The sequence below is a fragment of the Numenius arquata genome, chromosome 5, assembly GCF_964106895.1.
Source record: "Numenius arquata chromosome 5, bNumArq3.hap1.1, whole genome shotgun sequence".
Classification (NCBI taxonomy): Eukaryota; Metazoa; Chordata; class Aves; order Charadriiformes; family Scolopacidae; genus Numenius; species Numenius arquata.
Genome location: NC_133580.1, coordinates 4,405,412 through 4,430,089, shown reverse-complemented (window position 1 = coordinate 4,430,089; position 24,678 = coordinate 4,405,412). Strand labels below are relative to the sequence as shown.

Sequence of the window (24,678 nt, the reverse complement as noted above, 5' to 3'; positions counted from 1 at the left end):
GCTGCCATGCCAACGCTGAGACCCAGCATTCACCCGTGGGGTGTCCCTGCCCCGTCCTGCTACAGCTCACCTCAGATGGGAGCCCACGAATCCGGGTCCCGCTTCCTTTCCCTCTCATCCTCGGCTGTGAGGGCAGACCAGCCGGTACCTTGGTCTGTATTGGGCCTGGCATGTGGCTCCGTGGGGTTTGGTTGTTGGATGCAGGATGCTGTGCTTGTGCTGTACCCTATGGAGCACCGTGTTGCACGTGCAGGTACCCTTCCCTGCTTCTCTTGGCAGCCCAGGGGAGCCCTGGTGGCCACGGCATCCCGCTCCCTGGGCACCGCAGGAGGTACCCCCGTGCATCAGTTATCAGCACACGTACGGGTCCTTGCAGAAGCTTGTTTTGCTCTGTGTAAGAGCTTTAAATTAATTAGCAGAAAGTGTAACTTAGGATTTGACATTGAATATGAACAGCAGCAGGACACGAAGAACTTCTACCTGATACACAAAAGCACATTCAGTTTCTTGTAGGTTCAGCTCTTTTGCAGAGATGGGTCCTGTGACATAAAGCTGAGTAAAAATACTCATTTATTTGGGGGAGTGAGAAGTAAATCTTAGATTTTACGTACCCCTAGGGGTGAGAGCAATATACTGTCAGTGGCCCCGTCACTCACAGTTTTGAGTTGGCACCGAAGTGAGGAGGGTGGCAGGAGCCTCTGCTTGGATATCCGGAGAGCTCAGTCTTTCAGGTTGCAGAGCGACGAGCCTTCCTTTGGGAAGAGTTTAGGGATCCGGGGGTAGGAAGCCAGGTCTGGTTGGTGACAGTACTTGCTTGGAAAAGCTAAAGCCTATAAAAGAAGTTGTCTTGTGAACTTCAGGTCTGCGCCGTGCGGCAGAAAGTATAAATTCTGGAAGGAGAGCCCGTGGCAGAAGGTGTGGTGTCCCTGTGTGGCTGACGGCACTGCTGGCAGCAGCGATGTCCTGCTGACCCGAGTGCGTTGCTGCCGAGCGAGGCAGGGAGCCTCATCCGTTACTGCGCTCATGTGCTGACAGCAAAGGATCCCTGTGATATCTTGTGATCCTGGAGGAAATCCGAGGAGCCGAGGCTGGGGCTGTGGGAGGCGTTCATCCTCTGCCTGCAGCTTATGCAGAGGGAGTTACATCTGGAGCTTGAGGAAGCTGGCAAGTGGGCAAGCTGGAGTCTGGTGGGGCAGGCGAGCTGCTCCTGACTGGGTGAAAACATCTACCTTTCAGGAGGGAGGTGTTTTAGGGCTTGGGCTTTACAGAATACACAGCAGTATTGATGCAGGGGAAGGGAAAAAATGTAGAGATTATGGTCGTTTTCCATTTCAGCGATTCTCGGCATTTTGAGATGCTGGCTGTGACAACAGGGGAGACCCAAAGGGAAACCAGAATATGATGAATGGCTATTTTATCCTTTTATCCTCCTTTGTCAGGGGTGTAGTGCTCTGTCAGTCGGTGTCACCGGCTTTCCTGGCTGTCGCTGCGGGGTGGCCGGATGCCGTAATCTGTTCTGCTATCGAGATATAGAGGCAATTACTCTTCAGCTGAGGAGAGCAGAGTTTTAGATTAGTGAGCGTGTCGCAGCACGGTTGTAGTTTGAAAAAAGCCTGAGGGCTGTGACCAGCCCGGCTGGCCCTGGGTGGCCACGGGCGGTTGGGCACAGCCGTGCCGGAGCCACCATGCCACAGCCTCCTGGGGAGTAACGGAGCAATCCCTCCTCAGCAAGTGAAAGGTGAGGAATAGTTCCCTCGGAGGGAATCGAAGGAGTACGGCTGCATGGAGATAGGAGGTTTGATGGCCACATCTGCGTGAATAAGCATTCCTGGCTTTTGAGCTGGAGTGACCTCGTCTGGCCGTGACCTGGCGCTGGAGGCTGTGGAGAAGCCAGGCTCTGTTTGTTTTCCTGCGCTGGAAGAAAGCAGTTTGGTCACTTTGGGATTTTTAACTCAGACGGGCTGCTGGTATCGATAGTCCCTGCGCACCGTGTGGACCAGAACTGGCTTTATTTTTTAACAATAATACTGGTATGAGTAAGCTCATTAAACTAAAAAGGAACTGACCTAGTTGTCATGGCAAAGACTTGTGACGGAGGTTCTTCATCCATATTCCCCTTCGCTGTATCCACCGCTGTCTCTGTCTTCTCCGCTGGCCTGCCTGTGCTGGCTGTGCATCTCATCCAGGTCCAACTGCAGCTTAATCCTTCTTCCAGCTCTGGGTTTTGGGGCGAAGCGAAGGAGGAGCTGCCCCTGGGAGAGCCCCGCAGCGAGATGCCTCACTCACCTGGCAGGGGCAGAGTAGCCCACTCTTCCAACCCTTGTTTGTGTCTGATTCTGCTTCAGAAATAATGAGTATGACCCGGCTTGTTCTCGTGACTATTTTTTAAGTGAAGTTCAGTGTATCCTGTAACAGGAATGAAAATACTACCAGTAATACTACTTTGTGCTTTTATGGCACTTTGCTTCTGGAGCACTTAGGAGCAGCAATTCGTTTAGCCTCCAGGCAACCGTGCAGAATAGGTATTATTCCTTTTCCGTAGATGGAGGGAGGTGAGGTTTATTGTGAGCTGGTGGCTTTGGCAGCAGTCCCTCAAAGCGTATGAGGGGCCATCGGAGCTGGGCTCCCTGGGGGACCGGGCTGGGGTTTGAGCTTCGTTTTGGGAGAGAGTCCTGCAGAAGCGGACTCGTGCACTGGACTTTACGCCCTGTCAATAGTCCCATTTACTTTAGCAGACCCGAGTGGTGTCCTCAGGGATGTCTGACCCCATCTGACTCCCAGGCTCCAGGACAGTGTTTGCAGGAGAGGGGTTACGGGAGTGTAGCGTCTCACCTCGGGGGACCCGGGCAGGAGCCTCCGCGCTCCCCGGGTGCCTGCATGGGTGGTGGGCAGGGACAGAGGGGACAGGCAGGGAGGGCAGGCTGAGCTCTGGCTTGCTCTCCTACTGCAGCTTTTTTCCTGTTTAATACAATCTGAGCAGAAGCCAGAAAGAGCAAGGTCACCCGCGCTCCTCTGCGGTTTGAAACTCCCCAGCCCCCTGTCTGGGGAGGCCTTTTTAAATAATGAGAACAAACTTAAGTCAAATGCTGACATGTCCTCGGAAGCGGTAAGAATGATTTGTCAGGACACAGACCAGAGACTAAATGATTTTTGCAGTGACAGAAATCATTTTTAAAATATAGCCCAGCTCTACAGGTATTTATAGCTGCTGCCCTTTCTCCAGGCAGCCGGCAACCATCCCACTGGGGCAGGAATTGGATGCTGCGCTGCTCTGGGCATCTCAGGTATCTACACAGGCTGGATTACACCCCGAGCTGGTGACTTTTCTGTGCAATCAAAAAGTGGAATGGAGCACACCATAATAAATAAATAAAAAATAAATGACAGTCCCCAGTGAAGAGTGGTGGACAAGCCCCTGCTTTTGCTGGAGGGGTTGGTTGGGTGCCTCCATCGCGCTGCCTGGGACGTGGGGCTGCCGAGGGGCTGCGTGGTGCCGGGGACCACAGTGAGCCCCTCGAGATTGCGGCAAGGTGGCTGCTGTTTCCAAAGCGGCTCTGAGAGCAAAGGATATGTCTTAAATAAGGCTTAGAAAGTCAGTGCAGAACCGCCAATATTGGGACACCAGTAGCGTTTGGACCGTCTGTGAAGCTCAGGGTTAAGTTCTTGCTGGGATCTGGGGGTCTGATGTGCTGGTGAGTTGTTGAGGATGGGTGGGTGCTGGCTGGTGGGTACCTTCTCCCCCCGCACCGATGTGCTCCTGCTGGGGCTAGAAACTGGGACTGGCTGCAGCCAGTGGCTTTGGGAAGAGCCCTGGGGGTAAATCCCACTTTACAACAGCGTCTTCGCCCCTGCTGCCGGACCACCGTCCTGCTGGGTGTTTCTGGAGTTGCTGCCATCAGGGGCGATCCCCAGAAATGCCAGAGCGGAGGCTGCAGATTTCCTAAAATGCATTTTATAGAGTCCCTGGGACATGATCAGCTCCCAGGATGAGGTGGGAAAAGCTTGGACTTTGCTTCCTCTCCTCCCCCTGTTCTCACTGGTTGGGGAAGGCCTTAGAGGGCTGCTTCTTGTCTTCCCCAAGATGATACTTTACGTCTTTTTCCAGTGTTTTCTCACCAGCCCTTCGGCAGTTTGATTGGTGTTACATATTTTAGCTGCATTAGCTTCTTTGCGGGTTAGAAATGGCATTAAAAAAAAAACAAAAAAAAAACCGAACAAACCCACTTTGACCTTGGCCAGTGTGCTGAGAACGGAGCCCAGGCACAAGTTTTTGTATCAGTAATTTCCTAGCGAAGGCTTCTGCCTCCTCCTCCTCCTCCTCCCCGTCTATCTGGAGCAGGCAGCGGCACCAGCGCTCGCGCATTTTCCGGCGTGCCGGTGGGGAGGGTTCGGAGGGGGCTGTCTCGGCAGCTCCTCTTTCCTCTCGTAAAAGAGAGGAGAGGAGAAAAGCAATTTGTGCGCACATCAGATGAATTGCTTTCGTCTGGGTGGCATGAAAATTAGGTGCCTCTAACTGGAAAACGAAATCCCGCCTGCAAGTATTATTCAGATGATCTGCAGTTTTCTTGAATCGAGTGTGTTTGTGTGTGGGTTTGTGGGCATGTGTCGTCTTCTGCCCATGGACGCAACGCATGGGGTTTGTATGTGTGTTATCAGAAGATAATATAAAGAAGATGTATAGATAACATCTCCGTCCTTTGCCCCGGTGCCTGCAGCAATCCGTCTGCAGACACTGTGGAGAAGATGTGGAGAAACGGGGGTTTTGCCCCATCCTGTCCATGGGAAGGTCATGGGTGTCCGCCCCCGACTGGATGGGGCTCTGCCAGCCTCTGTGCCGTGATGTTGTGAGGATCGGCAGGAAATCGGCATCGCTGCTTCTTACTGCTCGGGTACCAGCTTGGGAACTAACCCTCCAGGTCACCCCCCGTCCCTTCTCCCACTCTCTGGAAGTGCCAACTCCATTCAGCAGGGCAGGTCGAGGTGGCTTGTGTCCAGTTGGGGTCCAAAGCCTGGAGCTGTGGGTCCCATGGAGACCGTGTCCCCTCCTCAGCCCGCTCCAGGCTTTGTCCCTGCCTGTGCTCCTACGCTTCAGACCGTGTAAGGTCATCCCAGTTAGCTCAGCCTGTTCACATGGATTTAGTTTTCTAGTCTTCAGTTATTTGCTTTGTTTTGATGTGTCCCCTGTGGTCGGAAAGTCTTTCCCTGATAACATGCTCTTCCACTTGCAAAGAAATTGTTACTTCCCGATCTGCTCCCAAGTCCCCAGGAACATCTTTAAATGGTTAGGGGGGGGGAAAAAATAGCAGCACAGGGATTTTTTTTTTTTTTTCCTCTTTCTTGTTTACAGCACAGCCTGTGCCAAATGCCAGGCCCTCGGTTCTGGGCCGTTTGGGAGGGCAGCTTTGAAGGGGGGAGCAGAGCGGGGCAGAGGCGGGATGGAGCATCCTCCCCCTGGAGCTGTGCCCTCCTGTGGGATGGGGCTGGGCTGAGGGACAGCCTTTCTCCCTTCGTTCAGCTTGTCCTCCGTTTTGCCACGTTGGTACTTAAACTCTTGAATTAGGACCGGAGCTGGAACAGTTGCCCGAGTCCCCGGCGCGTCGGCAGATTTCAGTGTCTGCCTGTGTTTTGTGGGGGTTCCTCCCACGCACGTGGGTCCCCTGGGACCAGCCGATTGCTGCTGCAGGGTTCTGCCCTCTGTATTTCCCAATAAATCCTTTCAGCCCCAAAAAGGACAGTGCCGGCCGGCCAGCCATGCCTTGTATCATGAAAACAGAGCATACTGGCACCAAGGCACCATTTCCCAGGTCTGTGTCAGGCTGGGATGCTCTGGGCTTGCCCTGAGGGTACCGCTGGGGTTGGTGCCAGCATGGCTCGCTGCTCCTCCCCACCAGCCCAGCCTCACCCAGGTGCTGGGGTCTTGCCCCAGGTGTGGGCAGCTGGTAGCCCCGGGCATGCATGGCCATAGGGCAACCACCGGGTGAGCCAAGGCCACGGATCAGGAGGACCCGGCTGGACGTTAGCCGGTTGCTGCGGGATGCTGAGGAATTTGCCTCCTCTGTTGCTGAGATCAGGGCAAAGAGTGCCAAGAAGACCATAGATATGTGAAACCTTCCTTATAATTTGCGTGTTTGCTCTTTACGAGATGACTCAAAGCGTGATCTGCTTTGAGGGCATGGGGAGATGTTATTGTTGCGTAAGTTGTGAAGTCTCCAGAAAACAAGTGGTTTGCCAGCAGAAAAGAAGTTTTGCAGATATAACTTATACCCGTTTCCAGACATAATAAGGGAAAGCATTTGTATGCCTTTGCAGCTGCGTCTCTGCAAAGGTTTGGTCTTGGTATAAACATGGCTAGTAATAAAACAATTCTGCCAGGAAGTTCTGGCACCAGCTGAAGTTCTCACCTAGGCCAGCCCCCAAACCCCACCGCAGGCTCTGGGTGGCTGTGCTGGGAGCGGCACCGGAGCTGGCACAGCTGGCGATGCACGGCCACCGCGGCAAGTCCTGGCATCCTCCTCCTGCGAGAGGGGACGCTGCAGGTGGGAGCCGCTCCCCGAGCGGGATGTTGCTGCTTCTTCCTCCCTTCCCCATCCGTCCTTGGGGCCGCTGTGCTTTGCTGAGAGGAAGAAGAGGGTGCTGGTCCACTCGGGGACAGGGGAGAGGCAGGAGCAGTGGTCCTCCCATGGACAGTGATGCTGCCTTTGGCTTTGCTGCCTGTGCCAGCAGGTCTTGCTTGCCTGGTGTGCCCCCCCTCCCGGTTGGCTGCCACCAATATAAGTGGTATTTGTGGTCTTCTCCTTTTCCCATGCTGGATTCCTCCCTTGTCTGCCATCTGCCCGTTTTCAGCTTGTGCTTCATCCAATAGAGACATAAAAATGCAGAATTTGCGGCACCGGTTTCCTTAGCAATAATTCCACTGCCAAGTGAAGTGGGAAAAATGTTATGTTTTACATAATCCGCATCTGGAAGTCACTCCTGATATCCCTCAGCAATCCAAGTGGGAGCCTTCCCGTGTACTGGTGGTATGAATGGGGCACAGGGAGCGCTCTGGTCTGCAGCCCCCCGTTTGCACCCACTTGTTTTTTTGGTGGAATCGCCGGGGAGTGGGATTATCAGACAGGTTTCCACGAGTTCCCACAGGGGCAGTGGCGGATGCCACCTCCGGCTGCAGAGCCAATGGGGCGGTTCATGGTCCGTAAGAGGAAGGTGGTTAAGGACATGTTGCAAGTGGGGCGATGTGTGGAGCCGTATTCCCACTTTTCTCATCACAGAAGAATGTGGAAGCCTGTGTTTACTAGAGTCTGTGAAACTCACAGGAGGTCAGTAAAATATAATGGTGGGTGGTTCGTTGGGTTTTGCTGGCATCTCAGAAGTGGTCAGGCTCCCAGCAGAAGGAAGCACCTCAGCACCAGGAGTTTGCTGTGTTGCTAAACCAGCTCAGGAAAGCAGAGAAAATCCAGTTTATTCAGCCAGTTCGGTTCAAAGGCTGATCATTCATAAACGCAGACCTACTCGGAGTTGAAAAAGCCAGAAAATGTAGGAGGTTTTCCCCCAACCTGTGTAGAGAATGAGGCATGGGACAAGCGGCATCCAACGGCTATTAAATCTTGGCAATCCCTTTAGAAGAGGGCCAGTCAGCAGAGTTTGCAGTTCACAGATAAGCCTGACATGGCTTTAGTCAATTGGTTTGAAACACAGTCTGCTTTGATAAATTTAGTTCCGACTTACCAGAAGAGCAATTTAAAGTGTTCACATTTGCATTGAATTTATGGACCCCTTTCAATGCAACTTGACATGTATCACAAATAAAATATTAAATATGAAATATGTCATATACCATTTTCTAAGTTGTAGTATGGAAAATCAAAAGCCATGGCAAGCTGTATAATTGCTTAAAAAAACCCAACCGCGTGTATTTGCTACAAAGGGGATGGCTCTGGCTAACAAGAAGAACTGTCACATCCTCTGCAGAAGCATCAACATGGCCCTATTCAGAATGAACACGTTCCGCAGATTGCAAAGAGAAAATGCGAAGGTAGGGAATGTTACTGAATGCATTCTTTAGGGCAAATCCCTGCAAAAGAGACACAGAAAAGATGAAAATTGATTATTTAAGTGGAGGGATCCCTGTTGCCAAATTAAATTCTGATTATGTTAGAAGTTCAATATGATGTTGATTTAAATCAGCCCACCTTGGTTTTCTTTCTGCAGTACTTTATTATAGATTCTGTGGAGTTGTCTGGAGGGGTCAGCCCGGCATTTGGATTGAGACAGCATGACTCTGGGTGGCCCCCGGTGGGGAGCTCAGGGGGGGTTCTGCTGCCCATGGGCTGGAGGTGACGCTGGGTGCTCTGCTGACAGTGCTCAGAGGGGACACAGGCCTGAGGTTTCCTGTTCTGTTTTAGAAAGTCAAGGCTGGTGAATGAGGCTTATGATGCTCGTCCTACTGCAGGGCTACAGAGGAGATGTCCATGGAAGAGATGTCCTTCTAGCACAGGAAGGACCTGGACCTGTTGGAATGGGTCCAGAGGAGGCCACAAAGATGCTATGGGGGTTGGAGCACCTCTGCAATGAGGACAGGCTGAGAGAGTTGGGGTTGTTCAGCCTGGAGAAGAGAAGGCTCCAGGGAGACCTGATAGCAGCCTTCCAGTACCTAAAGGGGGTTACAGGAGAGATGGGGAGGGACTCTTGATCAAGGAGTGAAGCAATAGGACGAGGAGTAATGGTTTTAAACTGAAAGAGGGCAGATTTAGATTACATATTAGGAAGAAATTCTTGACTGTGAGGGTGATGAGACACTGGCCCAGGTTGCCCAGAAAAGTTGTGGCTGCCCCATCCCTGGAGGAGTTCAAGGCCAGGGTGGACGGGGCTTTGAACAACCTGGTCTGGTGGGAGGTGTCCTTGACCATGGCAGGGGGTTGGAACTCGATGACCTTTAGGGTCCCTTCCAGCCTGAACCATTCTATGATACTATGATTCTGTGGGCTGGAGAGGGGCTCTCTCCTTGCCCTAGTGCGGAGGTGAGCAGGGTGTCTGTGTACAGCATTGCCATCAGTGTCCCCATGCTGTCAGCGCCGGCCATATCCTATCATCATTCCTTCCACCAGCTGCTGTTTTCAGTTTGAGGCCTGACAGAACTTTGCGGGTTGGCCAAGTGATTTGTGGAGATACCTTGGGGACCAAATGGTCGGTTCACATGAGGTGCTCTGGCTGTGCCCCTGGAGCCAGCTCCGTTTGTGCTGGCCGACCACCGGCTCCTGCAAACCTCCCCTGATCCCTGCCAGGGAAAAGGCTCGGAGCAGGTATTGTTCTACAAAGGCTTTGGGAGCAGGAGCGGGGACAACTTGTCTAATTTATAAATGCAGTGCTGACATTAAGATCCATGTACTACAAAAACAAAAGGAACATTAATTCTGCACATGCAGGGAGTGTGGAGAAAGCAGCTTCGGTCTTCTGCCCCGTGTTGATCTCTGTGGTTGCGTGACCCTGGCAAACCCTCGGAGAGGACAGGGATTCTTGCTGAGAACCCCCCTCCTGCCCTGGGATTGCCACCCCGGGGATGTTTGAGGTGCCTGGAGCCATGCTGCTGGCACGGCCGGCTGCGGGTCCTGTCCCCTTTCCCAGCACCGTGAGATGGGGGCTGCCAAAGGGTGGCCCTGGCCAGTGGGACCGGAGCTGACGTATGCAGGGAGATGTTTTGTTGCCTCTGGAGATTCGCTCTTCAGACCTGGCTGTTGTGAAAAGCTGCCAAGGAGCTCACATCATCTCTTCCGAAGTGTTTAATAAGTATCACTTATTTTCAAAGAGGGAAAGATAAATGTGGTAAAGCCAGCAGGGTGAAGGAGGTGATTCTGCCCCTCTACTCTGCTCTGGTGAGACCCCACCTGGAGAACTGCGTCCAGCTCGGGGGCCCCCAACATCAGAAGGACATGGACCTGTTGGAGCTTGTCCAGAGGAGGCCACGAAGATGCTCAGAGGGCTGGGGCATCTCAGCTGTAAAGACAGGCTGAGAGAGTTGGGGTTGTTCAGCCTGGAGAAGAGAAGGGTCCGGGGAGACCTTAGAGCCCTTTCCAGTCCCTAAAGGGGCTACAGGAGAGATGGGGAGGGACTCTTGATCAGGAAGTATAGTGATAGGATAAGGGCTAATGGTTTTAAACTGAAAGAGGGGAGGTTTAGATTAGATATTAGGAAGAAATTCTTTGCTGTGAGGGTGGTGAGACCAGGTTGCCCAGAGAAGCTGTGGATGAACACCATCCCTGGAGGTGTTCAAGGCCAGGTTGGATGGGGCTTTGAGCAACCTGGTCTAGTGGGAGGTGTCCCTGCCAATGGCAGGGGGTTGGAACTGGATGGTCTTTAAGGTCCCTTCCAACCCAAACCATTCTATGAAAAGTCTTCCTATAAAAGCAGACCGTTAGTATGTGGTACTACAGGGCTGTGGTGCCCTGCCCAGTGCGGTAACAGCCAGGGTGGTTTCTAGGGGACTGTAAGCCAGTGCTCCCTATCTGGCATGATGGCAGCGTCTCTTGGAGCATGAAATACATGGATCCAAAATATCTCATTATTTGTGATTTTCTTATAGTCACATTTTCTTTTTGTCAGCAGAGGAGATGGATTTGAGAATGGAAGATTATGGTGTGGGTTAAACGAACTTAAAAAATATTAGTCAGGACAGACTGTTTCCTTGGGAAATAAGTCGGGCTCTCTGTGCACCGAGGACACCAAGGTCTTGTCCTTGGAGGCTCCAGGTGACTCTGCAGTCACCAGGACGATTCGGTGTACCGCGCTGATGACCTCGGGAGCGCTCGTCAGGGCTGAAGCCTGCTTGCATTACTCCTGTTTTGCTTTTTGTTCCCTTCATGCTTCATGATCGGGTGAGTTCCCATCTTAAGTAACCTCACAATATGTTTATGCCGTCTCTTTTCGTAGACACCTTCCCTGTCGGGGGAAATCAAGTGTTTCGTCTTCTCTGAGCTGATTTATTCAAGCTGCTCCCTGAGCTCGCTGGCTGGAGATCAGGTTTTGAAGGGAGAAGTTTTGGTCTCAGTACTGTACCCAGAATACCGAGGCCACCTGTGTGATACAGAGGCTGCAGAGTGGCTTTGCATTTCAGGTATAGCACACCTGCCTCATTTCACCTCATTAACCTCATTTTCTGCGTCTTTTTGAGGGGTGACTGGAGGGCGAGAGCAAACGATGGCCATTAAAATCAGGAGGCTCCCCAGTGGTTTGGGTTATGACGTGGCCTCTGCCGTCCATCCCGTCAATAGGTTTGGGGTGGTTCGGTTGGTCCGGGTGGCTGTTTGGGACTGTCACCTGGGTGCCAAGGCAAAGGCCAACCCACGGGGCAAACGGCAGCCAGATTCCAAGCAGGAAGGAAAAGGAGCAAAGGAAAGCAAAAGGAAAAAGAGCTGTGGGCTTGTGTGGGCTTGGGCTGGTGGAGATAGGGCTTGGGCTGGTGGAGATGGGGCTTCAGCTATGGCTGGGACCCAGTGTGTGAAAAATAAACTGTCCAAAAAAGTAAATAGGGCATTTGAAAATTAAAAAAAAAAAAAAATTTAATTTGGGACATTTGCAAATGGTTTTGTGCATCTGGGCTTGTTGAAGCTATTTGTGCCCCCCCAGGGGTGGGAGGCAGCCTCTGAGCTGCTGCTGCCCTCTCTGCTGGAGAGCCCCACGCTGCTGCTCCTGGGAGCTGCTGGTGGGAGGACCTTCTCCTGAGGGCGTGCTAGTTCTGCCTGCCCTCACCGCCAGGGATGTTTGGAAAACCTCTTGTCATCTGCTAATGTTTATTTAAATCCAATGAAGATCAAGTTCCCATATGTGTTTACCACGGACGCGTCCCTGTTGTTCACACTGTGCACCGTGCTCTGCTCTCCCCGAGATGCTATCTCGCCTCTCCGCCTCCAGCAGTCATACATGAAAACAAGGCATGGTCAGTTTAGAAACATATTCAAGGCTATTTAGAAAAAAGGAAATAAATTCAGCGTGCAAGGCTGCGTGTTTATAGATTTAGCTGCTCAAAGCATTTTAACAGATGGGATGCTTTAAAGTTCCCGGGCAGGTCTTGTTATCTGACTCAGGGCGGCTCAGTGACTGTGGTTTGAAGACTCAGTTCAGCTCCGGCTGAAGCCAGGGACGGTGAAATGGGGGTGTGCAAGAGGACACGAGACTCGTGCCTGAAACGGACAGTCCTGCTCTTGGCTAAATGTGGGTCTTGCCACCTCGGTGGGAGTCACAGACCTCTGGGCAGGCAGGGGCCACGCAGCTCCGTTGACGGGAAGTCAGTTCTTTTTAGTACTGTGTTTGAAAACATCATGCACAGATGATGCCGTTTTAAAGGCAGCATTTACTACTGATAACATCACGGTATCTCAGAAATGGCAGTACTCGCGGTGACTGGGCAGGATTCTGTGTCATCCGAGCCTGTGTGCAAGAGCTTATTCAGTTCATGGCTCAGCATCTTCTGGAGCATTATGGCCAGGCGGATTTTCAGACCGAGCGTGATAAAGGTGCAGAACCACCAGCCGCTTTCCCCAAATGTGTGCTTTGCTCCGGGGATTCCCAGCTGATAGCCGGTGGGGCCGGGATGAGCTGGGATGCGCGGCAGCCACCGTGGGTAGGCGGCCAAATGCCAGTTAGGGATTCTCCGAAGGCCAGCCCAGCTGAGTCCCCGCGTTTGCAAATCCACCCCATTGTGCTTTAGCAGACGTGTTTCTGGATACGGCAGCTAAATCCCGGGGCGGGTTCCGAGCCCGATGCCGAGCGGTTCACCCGGTGAGCCGGTGGCACGAGGAGGCTGTGCCAGCCCTCAGGGCACAGCTGTGCAGAGAACAACGCGGCCGCCTTTCACTCCAGTCTGGTGGGCTCTTCTGCTGGAACTGATAGAGTAATTTTAACACGGAAGATGCAGTCCAATTTAAGAGTGAAGGAGGTGGAAATCGTGTTTGTTCAGTTGTGTCAGACTGATGGGAAACAGAGGGAGCGTAAGGAATACGCACTGTGTTACATTAGCGTGGTGAATTGCTTAATGAATTAATCTCATTCGAGCAGGTAGGCTCGAATGGCTACAGAAGCCATGCAGATAAAGCAGCAAACATACTCTTTCGTGGTCCGTCTTTGGAGTCAGAAGTCCTGGGCAGGGGGAAGTTGTGCCTTGGCTCCTTCTGGGGAGTATGTGCCGTCTGTTGCTGAGACGGAAACTTTCTTTGTGGGTTATGAGAAGTGGTTGACGTTAGTGGTTGACTTTTCTCTTATCCGTGATTGCCCCTGGGTTTCTGGGTGTGTTATGAAGTCTGGGCTGTTGGGTGAAATCAGCTATTGACAAACAAGTGCTTGCACTGCAAAACTATAGTCCCTGCTCTACAGAAATATTTGCATGTGGCAGGAGCTCAACAGATTCTATTCGTTTCCTTAAAGAACCCTTCCGAAACAACAGAGAAATTCTTCCTGTAGCTGTAAGAGAGATACTGAGGTTGTTTTTTTTTCTCTCCCCCCTCCTTTGTGACCAGCCCTGACCTTGGCCTTCAAGCCGTGTGCCAGGGCTGGAATCTCTGCCCGACGTCACGGCTGCACCAGTTGTGTCTGCCCGCGCCACGCTATCGCCCTGCTTTGGGTTTCTGAGGCGGTGTGACACTTGCCATATATCGTGCAAACTGCGGTCACGCATTCGGGAGCCCTCCCCAACGCTCTGGGGTTGTATCAGCAGGGACCGACAGAGTGAAAACTTCCGCTGGGAGGAACGCTTTGGGCAGCCCCTGGTGATGCTGCTGCTGCCGAGCCACCCCACCGGTCCCTTCCGCAGGGGCTGAGGGGCTGCAAACACCGCTGGTGGCTGGGACCCCAGTCCACGTGGGTGTCTGGGGCTCTGTTGCCAGTCCACACACCCTTAGAGCCCCCGTAAGCCTTTTTTTTTTTTTTTTTTTTTTTTTTTGGCTCATTGCAGTGTTATTATCTACACATTTTGAGAATGCCTTCAAAAGGTCTCTTGGAAACTGGAAAATAGATCGTTAAAAGTACCATTATCACAGCTCATGCCGAGTTCCCCACATTTTCAGTTATCTCTCTTTCTTACCATTTTCCCTCTAAAATAAAAAAGAAAAGGCAAATTGGCATCTTTGTAAAATCAAGGGCATTCCTGGGCAAATCCTTCTGCTCTATGGACAGTGACTGTCGGTAATGGAGGTCCAGGAGAGAGCTGGAAATCATGTTGGTGCTGCCAGGCCTGGAGCCGAGCTGCTCCCCAGCTGCCAAAAAATCAGTTCCCGAGGGATGCTCCCTTGTGCAAACCCCAGAGGCAGGAGGATTAGACCCAGGATGAGCCTGTCTCACAGCCAGGATTAACCCTCAGGGACTGCCAGCTCCCTCTGATTGCCATCCGTAAGTGGGTGGCGGGGGGGGGCGAGACTGGCTGAGCACAGGGGGGTTTGCGGGGAGACCCCCAGCGCCTCTGGGATGCTCTGCTCAGCACCCTTTGTAGGCAGATGCCAGATGTATAGGTGCACGAAGGCATATTTCTGCTTGCACAACTCTCCTGCAGAAACCTCTATTTAAAAAGCTGTTTAAAATTGCTAACCTACTTTGCAGCTTTGAATAATTAAGCCTCAAAAATAGCCCGGGGTCTTCTGGGGGTCCTGCTTCTCTCATCACAGCAGCTGCTGCTGTGAGAGTCACTTTTGCTCGTTTCCAATCTGAAATACATAGTGCAAAGAGCAAGGAAAGCACAGTATGGAAGGCCTTATGGAAAAACAGAAATGAGCCCTTTTCAGATTTCTGATCGCATAGAGAGGAGCAAAAAAGGTAACGGGTCATTAGAGGAAAGGTCCGCTACTGCTGGAATCTGAAAAATTGCTGGGTAAATAGGACATTTTTAGCAAAGCTTTTGTATCTGCTGCTGGTTATTTCTTAGTGGTGCCTGCTCTAAGTAGCACCTCGAAGTGAGTGCTGAGGCTGCGTAGCCTTGGGGGTTTGTGCATACGTGGCGTGGGGGGAACGGGGGGTGCCCTGAGCCGCTGCTGGGGACGGGACAGTGGAATTGCACTGGGAGGACTGGCGCGATGCTGGGAGGCGAGGCAGGGAGATGCCTGTTGCATCAGGACCTAACTATGGCAGGTATGTTGCAGCCGACTGTGTCTCCTCCATTTAATGGGTAATTCAGGAAAAGCCTTGGAAATTGAGCTTGTCAGGGACGGGTGGTTGAGCAGCATCTACAGATGAATCACTGATTCTGATTGCTGCTGCTAAGAAGATGAGAAATCACTCAAAATGTTTCTTCCCTTAAGAAGAGAGGATAAAATTGCTGCTCCAGTTATTAACCTACAATTTAGGTAGGATCTGCATAGCTCTCGTATGAGGAATAGAAGATAGCAGCCTTCTTGAAGGACACAACTGACAGCAAGATCCGAGGAGAGAGGTGAGCCTGGGTTTTGATCTCCCCAAATAATTGTCCCATTTCGCTCTTTGCTGTCAAGGTGTGAGGGGCTTAGAAAAGACAGCCGGACTTCAGCAAAGAGCCCCGACCTGTGCGAAAGGCAAACCGTGCTGGTACTTGGGTCACAGAGTTGATCTTTGGTTGAAATTAAGCATCCCTGCTAGTTGTTCACAGCAGCAGCAACAGTCCCTGGAGCCCTGCCTGCACCTGCGGGTATTTTTCAGCCCATGGTATGATTTAAACCAGTCAAATATTGGTTCTTCATTTGTTCTTAAGGAAACACTTCTTCTCATTTGAAACCCCTCGGTTTAATTTATGTTTCTTGGGGAACAAAGCAAAAGGCAATGGGCTAAAGTCTGTGGCTAAAGAGGCTACTCTTATTACCAGAATTAAAAGAGCTGTTCAAAAGGTGATTAGCAGGCAGCTGCCCCTACACGAGTGCGTCGTTGTCCTTGCCACAGTTCTCCTTAAGAGCCATTGCTCTTTAAGCTCTTCCACCATAAGTGGTTTTAATCCCCATGCCTGCGGCGCCGCTGCCTGTGCCAGTGCAGGTTGCAGGATCTCCCCGTGTTTTGGGAGCAGTGAAACGAGACCGGGGAGAAGGAGGTGGGAGAGGGATGGGAGAGGTGGGGGGGACCGCGGGAGACCGGCCGTCTGCCCCGGTGCCCGCTGCAGCCCCAGCCCGGCAAGCGGGGGGCAGCGGCACCGTGCATCCTGACTCACCGCAGAGATGGAAACCCCAGGGGAAAAGCTGGTGATTAACACCGACAACACGCATATCTTTCCTTAATTAAACCTGCTGCTCTTTCGGTGTGTGAGATGTCTCTTTGCTTGTGCCGTGCCCGGGGGGCGCAGAGCTGCCATGGGTGGCAGTTGGGGGCAGAAGGATTGAGAAGCAGGACAGCATTCCCTTGCTCCCGGGATCTGTGTCGGCGTTTGACCCCTTTTTCTAAAAGTTGCAAGGCTTTTCAGAAGATTCACGGTGTGGGTTCTGCCTGCCATCTCTCCCAGGGCTCTCCTCTGTTTCTGTGGATTTTGGGTTTGTTCACACCATGGGCCCGACCGGGGCTTTTCAGAGCATAAAGATTTTTTCCAAGAAGTCCCGGCATTGTCACATTTGCTCTTAACATAACTTGATTTCTAAAAGCGGACCTGCAAGCGTTCAAACAACCCCAGAAACCAAAAGCAGATCTAATTTTGACCAAAAAGTTGCAGTGACCTGCTGGCTGTTAGAAGCTAATTGCCTCATCCAGTGTTTTGACAAAAAAAGCCCGTTTTAGCAAGTAACTTACCATGCTATTGCTCCCCATGCTGCCTGGGCATGCATTGGCTCGTGGTTCTGATAATCACCTCTCGTGCTGCCGTGCCTTCTGAAAAAGCAGCTTCTCCATAGATCTGACCAAGCAAATGTGTGGGAACGTGTGTCAGGAGGGAGGTGGCAGGACGGGTACCAGCCAGGAGAAAAGGATTTGGGCATGCGGATGGAGGGAAGCGTGAGGAACACGTGGTCGGATATGAGGGATGGCTCTTGGAGCGTCTCGATGCTGTGGTTGACGTGGTTGGTTGGCATGAAGTCCTCCCCCAGGGGTCCCGGCTCATGGGGACCCAGCCCCATGTTGTCAGCACCCTGTGAGCTGTGCTGGCCAGGGAGCAGTAGGAGGGGGTGGTGGTGGTGGTGGACCACCACAGTCCTCTCACTGGGCTTGGCACCTGCTTGGCTTGTGCCAGGGCTGCAGGAGGCTTCTCCTGCTTCCCCAGCAGAACTTGGAATAAGTTGTGTCAAAACGAGAGGCTGGGGAGAGCAACAAGAGGCAAAGATGACCCCAGGTCCCCATGAGAGTCCATGTTCTGCCCCTGGTTTCCGTCCCCAGCCTTGTTTCCAGCCTGAAAACCTGAAATGTGTCGTTCAGGCTGCTGAGCTGGAGAGTGGAAAATGTGAAGCTCTGTAATCCAAACTGACCCTCTTCAAGCATTTAATCGTAATTATTATTTGACAGACCCTTTGCCACTTTTATTTTTGGCTCCGAGGTTTATTTTCGCCATTCGGGTGGTTGGCAGCGCCGTGCTCTGCCTGTGGGGCCATCCCAGGGCAGGGACCTTGGTGGCACTATCCCAATGTACCCTCTGTGGCTGGGAGACGCAGAGGCAGTGCCTTTAGTCATGGGGTGGGTATAAACAGGAGTCTACTTGGACACATTCACAGCGAATGCTTTATGTTTTCACCAGAGGCCTCTGGCTGGTTTCAGTAGTCATGTGGACGAGCAAGGCATCCTGGAAGAAAGTTCACTGCAGCCGTTGCTGGGCGTTGACAGAGGGGATGGGTAGAAAATAAGCAAGAGAAAAAAAAATGAAAAGAGTAGCTTAAGGGAGTTTGATAGCTTAGGAAAAAATAATTTGTTTGAATTAAGAATCAAAAGGATAAATTAATCTGTAGTGAAGTGACCGAGAATTACTTCAATGGAGTGGGATCACGTAGCTTAATGAGCATGCAGAGTCCCTTCTTGATGTACAAGCCTCACTATTGAAGGCAAAATTACATGAAAACTGCCAACAGCCAGTCCCGGTTGTCTTCTCTTTCTAGGCTTTGCTGTCACTGTGCCTGTACTTTGTCACACATTGTACTTAGGGGGAATGTCAGGAGGAGCACCCCAGCACAGTCTTCTGCATGGTCAAAGTGAGGTTTGGCTTAGTCATCTCTTACCTCCTTTCTAATCAATGCTTGGCTTGTCCCATCACCGAAATTTGGGTTTTGCCATGAAAATTCTCCCAAGTCCGATCCGCTGTGCTCACCCATAGCTCACCCTGACCTCATCTGCTGACCCTTTGCCGCCTTCTCTTTCTCTTTTACGCTGCAGGTTGGAGACTGGCCATGAGCACGTCTTGCCCATTGACTATTACTTTCCACCTCAGAAGACTTGCCTGATCTGTGGAGATGAAGCGTCTGGGTGCCACTACGGAGCCCTCACTTGTGGTAGCTGCAAAGTCTTCTTCAAACGAGCGGCTGAAGGTAATGCATACAGAGAGAGGAGGGAAAATCACTCCCACCTCCAAGTGTTGGCTTTCCCTACCAAAGTAGCTTAAGAGTCAAGATATACTGACACAAGTTCTCTTATCAGCAGTCAAGTCATTAACATATAAGCGCTGGAGGCATTTGCAGCATCACGATAGGCTTTCTTCTTGTTGAAAGATGTTAAACAGCCTTGCTTTGGGGAGCCTGCCAAGCCAAGGGGACTGATGCAGGAGTGGTGGGGACAAAGTGTGGTGGGTTTCTAAGGTCTCTTAAACTAGTAAAGGAGAAAATTCAAGGATAAATTGATTTCTTCGTCATATGTTTGTCATTCCACATGAAAGATTGCCCTCAAAAAGTAGCCAAACCAGTTTGCAAAACAGTCCTTTTCAGTGCCTGATTATCTTAGTGACCTGGTGAGATGCTGAAGCAGTGTCTGCTTCTCCTCTTGACTCTCAAGGGTGCTTTCAGTTCTAATCATCCCTCCTGTGATCTCAGACCCACAATTCCAAATTTAGGGGATGCTTTTCCTCTCCTCCATCCCTTTCAGAGGGTCACTTCTCTCAATACCTGCGAAATGGCAGAACTCTCTGTCCAGCAAGAGCCATGCTCTGCCCTTGGTTTCCAAGAGGTTGGAACTGGATGATCTTTAAGGTCCCTTCCAACCTGAACCATTCTATAGTTCTATGATCTCTGGGAGCAGGAGGCACTGCAGTTCCCAGTGGTGGCCAGTGACACAGGGATGGAGGCTTCTGTCTCTGGCTTGTCTCGCCATGCCCTTCTCCTCCTGTGCCTTACGTCACCCCTCTGCCGAGCGGAGGTCCCAAACCGATGGGTGCTCACCTGCCATTGTCAGAGCACTGCTTCTAGGTTGATTCTAGCATTATCCTGCACATTTTCAGGGTCACATTTTCCCTCATTCATCGTGCATGCCAGGAGTGAACTTGCCAGCACTGCTTCAGGGAAGAATCGGGGCTGTGCCGTAGAGGACAACAGCATCCTTTTGCCATAATAAGACAGTCAAATAATATTAATAGATAATAAGCTTGGCATAATTTCCCCAAGTAAATCATTTACAGATAAGTCTCTTTGCTATACACTAATTCTGTGTAAGGCCAGATGGATTGGCTTGTGCAGCCAGAGTAAATAACAGATGCTTGTTTAAGTCAGCAAGTTATTGTTGATTTATAGTAAGTGGAATCTTGGCTCTCTCTGTCAAATAAAGTGCTGTTGAAATACCCGGTGTCCGCTGGCGAGTCCCAGAGCGGTGCTCCTCCTTTTACACCAGGGTGGGCTCCGTCCGGCGGATGAGGGCTGTGGGATGTCCTGGGGGAGAGGGGACAGCTGGGCTGCTTGCGCTGCTCTTAATCATACGCTCTGGTGTTGTTTCTCTCTCTTGATTGGGTTAGATCATTAATTTAAATCGTATTTATACCTCTTAGTAGTTAAGCCTCGCGGTATCGCCGAGGATTAGAAGTGTTTGGTTGCATTAGGATCGGGCAGCAGCAGCCCTTTGCCTTTCCCCTGGGTGAGACCATGGAGTGAGCTGTGTCCGCAGTGAGGAGCGGCAGCGGTGGGGGGGACCTGCCTGAGCGTGAGGTTTCACCTCATGTTACCCTCAGGTATATGGACAGAGTCTTTATTTTGGGGAAGAGGCATTAAATCAGAGTCCTTTATAAATACTGAATGCAGGGTAGTGTTAGCTGATGATTTATATCCTAACTCTTGGTGATTTTCCAACAGACCTTTCCTCTTTCAAAGTTGAGGAGCAATATTGCAAGCTGATATTTCAGTGTGTTCTCATGCTTTAAAGTCCATAAAATGCATCTCTGAAACCCTTAGGTCATCTTTGGAGACTTTTTACAACAGCAGATCAGAAAGCTTCCCCGATGAGAAAAGAAACCTTTTCTTCTGCCTCTGTTACCATCCTGTTACTGGTGTAAACCAGCAGCCTCCAGTGGGTCAAAGAAGCAATGGACTGGGAACTGAAGAGCAGGACAAACAGATCTCCTCGGAGGGAATGGAGAATAGCTAGACATGTAGTTTTTCTTTTATCATATTCTTTGCCTAATACAATACTGAATTAATTTGACAGTAATTCAGGTATATTGACGAAGGCTTCTAAGGGATTAGAAAGGGAAAAGATTTAAAAAAAAAACCAAGTTTCAATATTGATTCCTCTTCCCTTTCAAAACAAGCTGAGGGATTCATGTAGTTTCTAGTAGAGCAGATCACTCCTGCTGTGATAAAGTGTTTGACAGATGTGAGGTCTTTTTCAAGCTCAAGTCCAATTGGTTCTTCCAGAAAGATGCTGGAAGAATTAACAGAAAAGGCACGAATGTTTTCCTGATCTCTTTCTGTCAGCTCTCTCAATTTATAGACTATTTAGAGATGTCCAGGATATATATAGGCAAGCTCTAAAATACAGCCTGCAGATTCTTCAGCTGTGATGTGGACTTCTTCACTTGCAAGATGGCCAGCCTCATTTTTGTAATTAAACTGGGCATTTGTCTCTCCCTTTCCCTCACCCTCTTCAGTGTTTGAGCGCTGAGGGATCCAGAGGGTGGGGGCTCACCACCTCGGTGAGAAGTTCTGCTGCTCCTCTGCTGCCGGACACACTCGCAGTCTGCAAAGGAGGATGACTCCTCCTTCTAATTCCTCTTTTTCCTACAATAACAAAGGTTTGGTAAAGAAAAAGTGCATCCACCTTAGCAGAGATTTAGCTTTTTTTGACATGCATAGGCAAGTAATCTCTTTGCGCAGTTAGGGTCGCTCAAATGAGTTGAAGACATCAGGGTTTTGTCCTCGTGATACCACAGTTGTCCTTGAAACAGGAGAAGGCTTCAAACACGACGGTCTTCCAGATTAATTTGGAGTCCAGGGGTTCCTGATGTACCATCCCCTCCAGGAAGGGAGTAGTCTTTGTGTCCCCTGCAATCCATCCCTGAAAAATGGTAGAACTTCCTCATCCCTCCAGGATTGCAGGAGATCTGATGGCCATCTTGGCCAGTTCAGAGCCGCCTTGGTGCAGTGTTCCTGGCAGCACAGAGCTGGGATGTTTTAGGCTGTGTTCCTGATGGGGCTGCCTTTAAATAGCAGAGAGCTAAATGAAAAAAAAAATCACAGTATTTGGCAAATTTCCTCTTGGGCTAACAGCCAGACGGCTGTGCAGTGTGTCCTGATTCCCTTTCAGTCGCTCTCCATATGCATTATTGTTCTTCGTCCCAACCTGCTGGAGATTAGCCTTGCACCGGAGAAATGTCTCTGGGCCAACTCAACAGTTTCTTGCCAGTTTTCAAGATGACAACAAGTTAAAGTCAACTGTTTTCCAAGACCATCACCATGTTTTAAAGTTCTTTCTTTTCCTTCCCGTGGCTGATCTGTCACTATGCAAAAGAGTCGTGTCCGCAAAAGACTTCTGCGGTGCTGCGGCACCATGATGCTTCTGCTGCAGTGGTGGGTTTCTCACTGTCCAACGGGTATTATTGGCCTTAAAAATCCATGGAAAGAGCAGAAGGTGGAATAACCAGCCCTTGGAAAGCTCAGGCCCTCCTAGCACAGCCTGCTGCCTGTCTCCCGTGTGTCCCCCTGCCAGGTGGGATTGCTGCTCTCTCCCCTTGGTGCCCACAGACCAGGACCTCCTGGTGCTTCTCGGTGGGTGACCTGGTCCGTCGATGCCTGCAGGGGTGGCCGCTCTCTGTGCTGTGCCACAGATGGGCGGCTGCTCATGGCTTCAGCCTGGGCTCCAGCAAGCTGTCAGTGAAGTGTCAGCCATGGCACTGGGTGGAGAATGAGAAGCAGACAGTTTGACTTCAAGCAGGCTCAGGAGTTAAAACATTGTAGGTTTGTCTTGTTGCCAGAGAGCTGAGCAATTGGGCCACGAAGATGCTCAGAGGGCTGGAGCCCCTCTGCTGTGAGGACAGGCTAAGAGAGTTGGGGTTGTTCAGCCTGGAGAAGAGAAGGCTCCGGGGAGACCTTAGAGCCCCTTCTAGTACCTAAAGGGGCTTCAGGAGAGATGGGACTCTTTATCAGGGAGTGTAGCCGTAGGACGAGAGGTAGCGGTATTAACCCGGAAGAGGGTACATTTAGATTAGATATTAGGAAGGAATTCTTGACTGTGAGGGTGGTGAGACACTGGCCCAGGTTGCCCAGAGAAGCTGTGGCTGCCCCATCCCTGGAGGTGTTCAAGGCCAGGTTAGATGGGGCTTTGAGCAACCTGGTCTGGTGGGAGGAACTGGATGGTCTTTAAGGTCCCTTCTAACCCAAACCATTCTATGATTCCAATAAAACTTTTTTGCTTGCTGGATTTAACCATCTTTAAAATAAAGCCATTTCAGTTTGCACAGTCCTATAGTTGTTGACTTTTAAAGCTCATCATTTAGCCTTGGCTTGCTCTGGGCTTCTTGCTGGATTGTCATCTGCCCATGCTGTTAGTTCACCAACATCTGTAACTTCCACGCTGGTGTTTCTCTGGCTGGCTCGTGTTTTCACTTGCAGACCATGATTCCGGGTTTCCTGGAGAGCTTCCCCCTTGCTCTTCCCACAGCCAGCCCTCCTTCCTGGCCACCCTGGGCTGCTGAAGTCACTGTCCTGAGAAAGAACTGGATCTGGTGCTGGAGCCCAGACTCTGTCACTGGGGCTGGACACTTTCCTTTTGTTTTCTTTAACCTTCTGGTAAATACAGGTGACCATTAAGAAAATGAATTTGCAAAGATCGTTTATTAATAATGGCTTAGTTGTTTTTACAGAAGAGCACCAGAAACCCTGTGGTTAGAGACCCTGGGGGATTTGCTTTCTCAGAAAGCTTGGCCTTATCCCCCAGCTGTTATAATTTGGTTTATGCCCTGAAATACGAGGCTATCTCTCTCTTCCAAAAGGCATTTAAGGGGTTTTCATATTCACAGTCGTAAATCTTACTCCAGATGTTTGCATAGATTACTTTGCTTTCTGGAAAAGAAAGCTTCTCTAAGCACAACAATTCATGTGACAACAGGCTTTTAGTTAAATAACTTCTCTGGACTGAGCAACTAATCTTTCTCTGTAAATCCGTATTTTCAGTTGAGGCAGGAGAACTGCTGTTTCTCTACTGCCTCTGCTCCTGATGCTTATTGCAGGTGATGAGCAGGAGGACTCGGTGGTGGCAGAAGTGTCTTTCTGCCTGGCGCGAGGTGGCACAGGAGGGAGCTGGAGCCAGCGGGGATGTTCCCAGCGAAGGGGACAGTGGTACAGCAGCGTATAAGGGGGCACCTACAGCAGCCTGCAGGAGCCTTGGTCACACAGTACTGGTCTCCTGGGATTCCTGTGCTGGTCTGACATAGCAGAGGGGTGCTGAGTACCTTTGTAGCTTCACTTCTCACCTACATCCGTGTCAAACAGTGTCTGGAGCAGCAGGGAAGGAGAGGGGACTTCCTGAGGCTCACATCTGGGATGTCGAGCAGAGGGGACGGGCACAGGCAGTTCAGGATGGTTGGCTTCGCCGGGGCAGCGACCTCTCCCAGGTCATGGATTCCGTTCACAAACCTTATCCGCAGCTGGGGATAGTAGTGATGAGGGCGCTGGGTTTCTCCAGTAGTTAAACGGGGAATCTCTGCATCCCTAGGAATTAGGACAAGATGAGCAAGCAGCTTATATCTCGTGCTGAGCAGAAGCAGACTTAGGAATAGCCGTTGCATGACCATTTGTTTCCCTTTTTGTTAATGGCTAACAGCTTAAAATAAACAGTGCCAGACTATACGTGTACAGTTAACAGAAAATCGGTTCCTGCCCCAAAGAGTTTTATTCTGTGAACGAGGAAGCAGGTCCTTGCTATTTCAGCAAAATCGCTGTACCGTGACCGCGGGGTGAGTTGTTGACTGCGGCTGAAAAGCTTGCATTCACCCGAGCCCATCGGCAGGGAGGTAAAGCTGTCACACAGACTCTTCTCATGTGCCCGATTTGTGCACAGTGATCCAGGGGGGGGCCCCACAGGCGCCGAGGCACCTGCCTGCTCTCGGCTGGTGGGATATCGCTCCCTCTCCGTGTCCCTTCCCAGCCCTGCCGGAGGCGGTGGATGCTGCGGGAGAGCTGCCTCATCCAGCAAGGCTTGGACCCGGTCCCCAGATCTCATGCGTCCCCTGCTCCCCTCCCATGGGTGCCCTGGGGGGACAGAGCAGGGTGGGGGATGAGCCTGTGCATCCGGACGCTGCCCGGAGCGTGGGGGAGAGGAGAGGGCTGGGGCTGGCGGATGTTCCTCCTCTGGGCAGAGGAA

The 24,678-nt window shown here is 51.2% G+C and overlaps 1 protein-coding gene across 1 annotated transcript in view; it reads left to right on the top strand.

The window, feature by feature from the left end:
• Positions 1-24,678, top strand: part of AR (androgen receptor) — a 55,949-nt gene that overhangs the window by 11,646 nt on the left and 19,625 nt on the right. Inside the window, exon 2 of the mRNA XM_074148156.1 lies at positions 18,280-18,431. Coding sequence (XP_074004257.1) covers positions 18,280-18,431 — 152 coding nt within the window. The remainder of the gene's footprint in view (positions 1-18,279; positions 18,432-24,678) is intronic.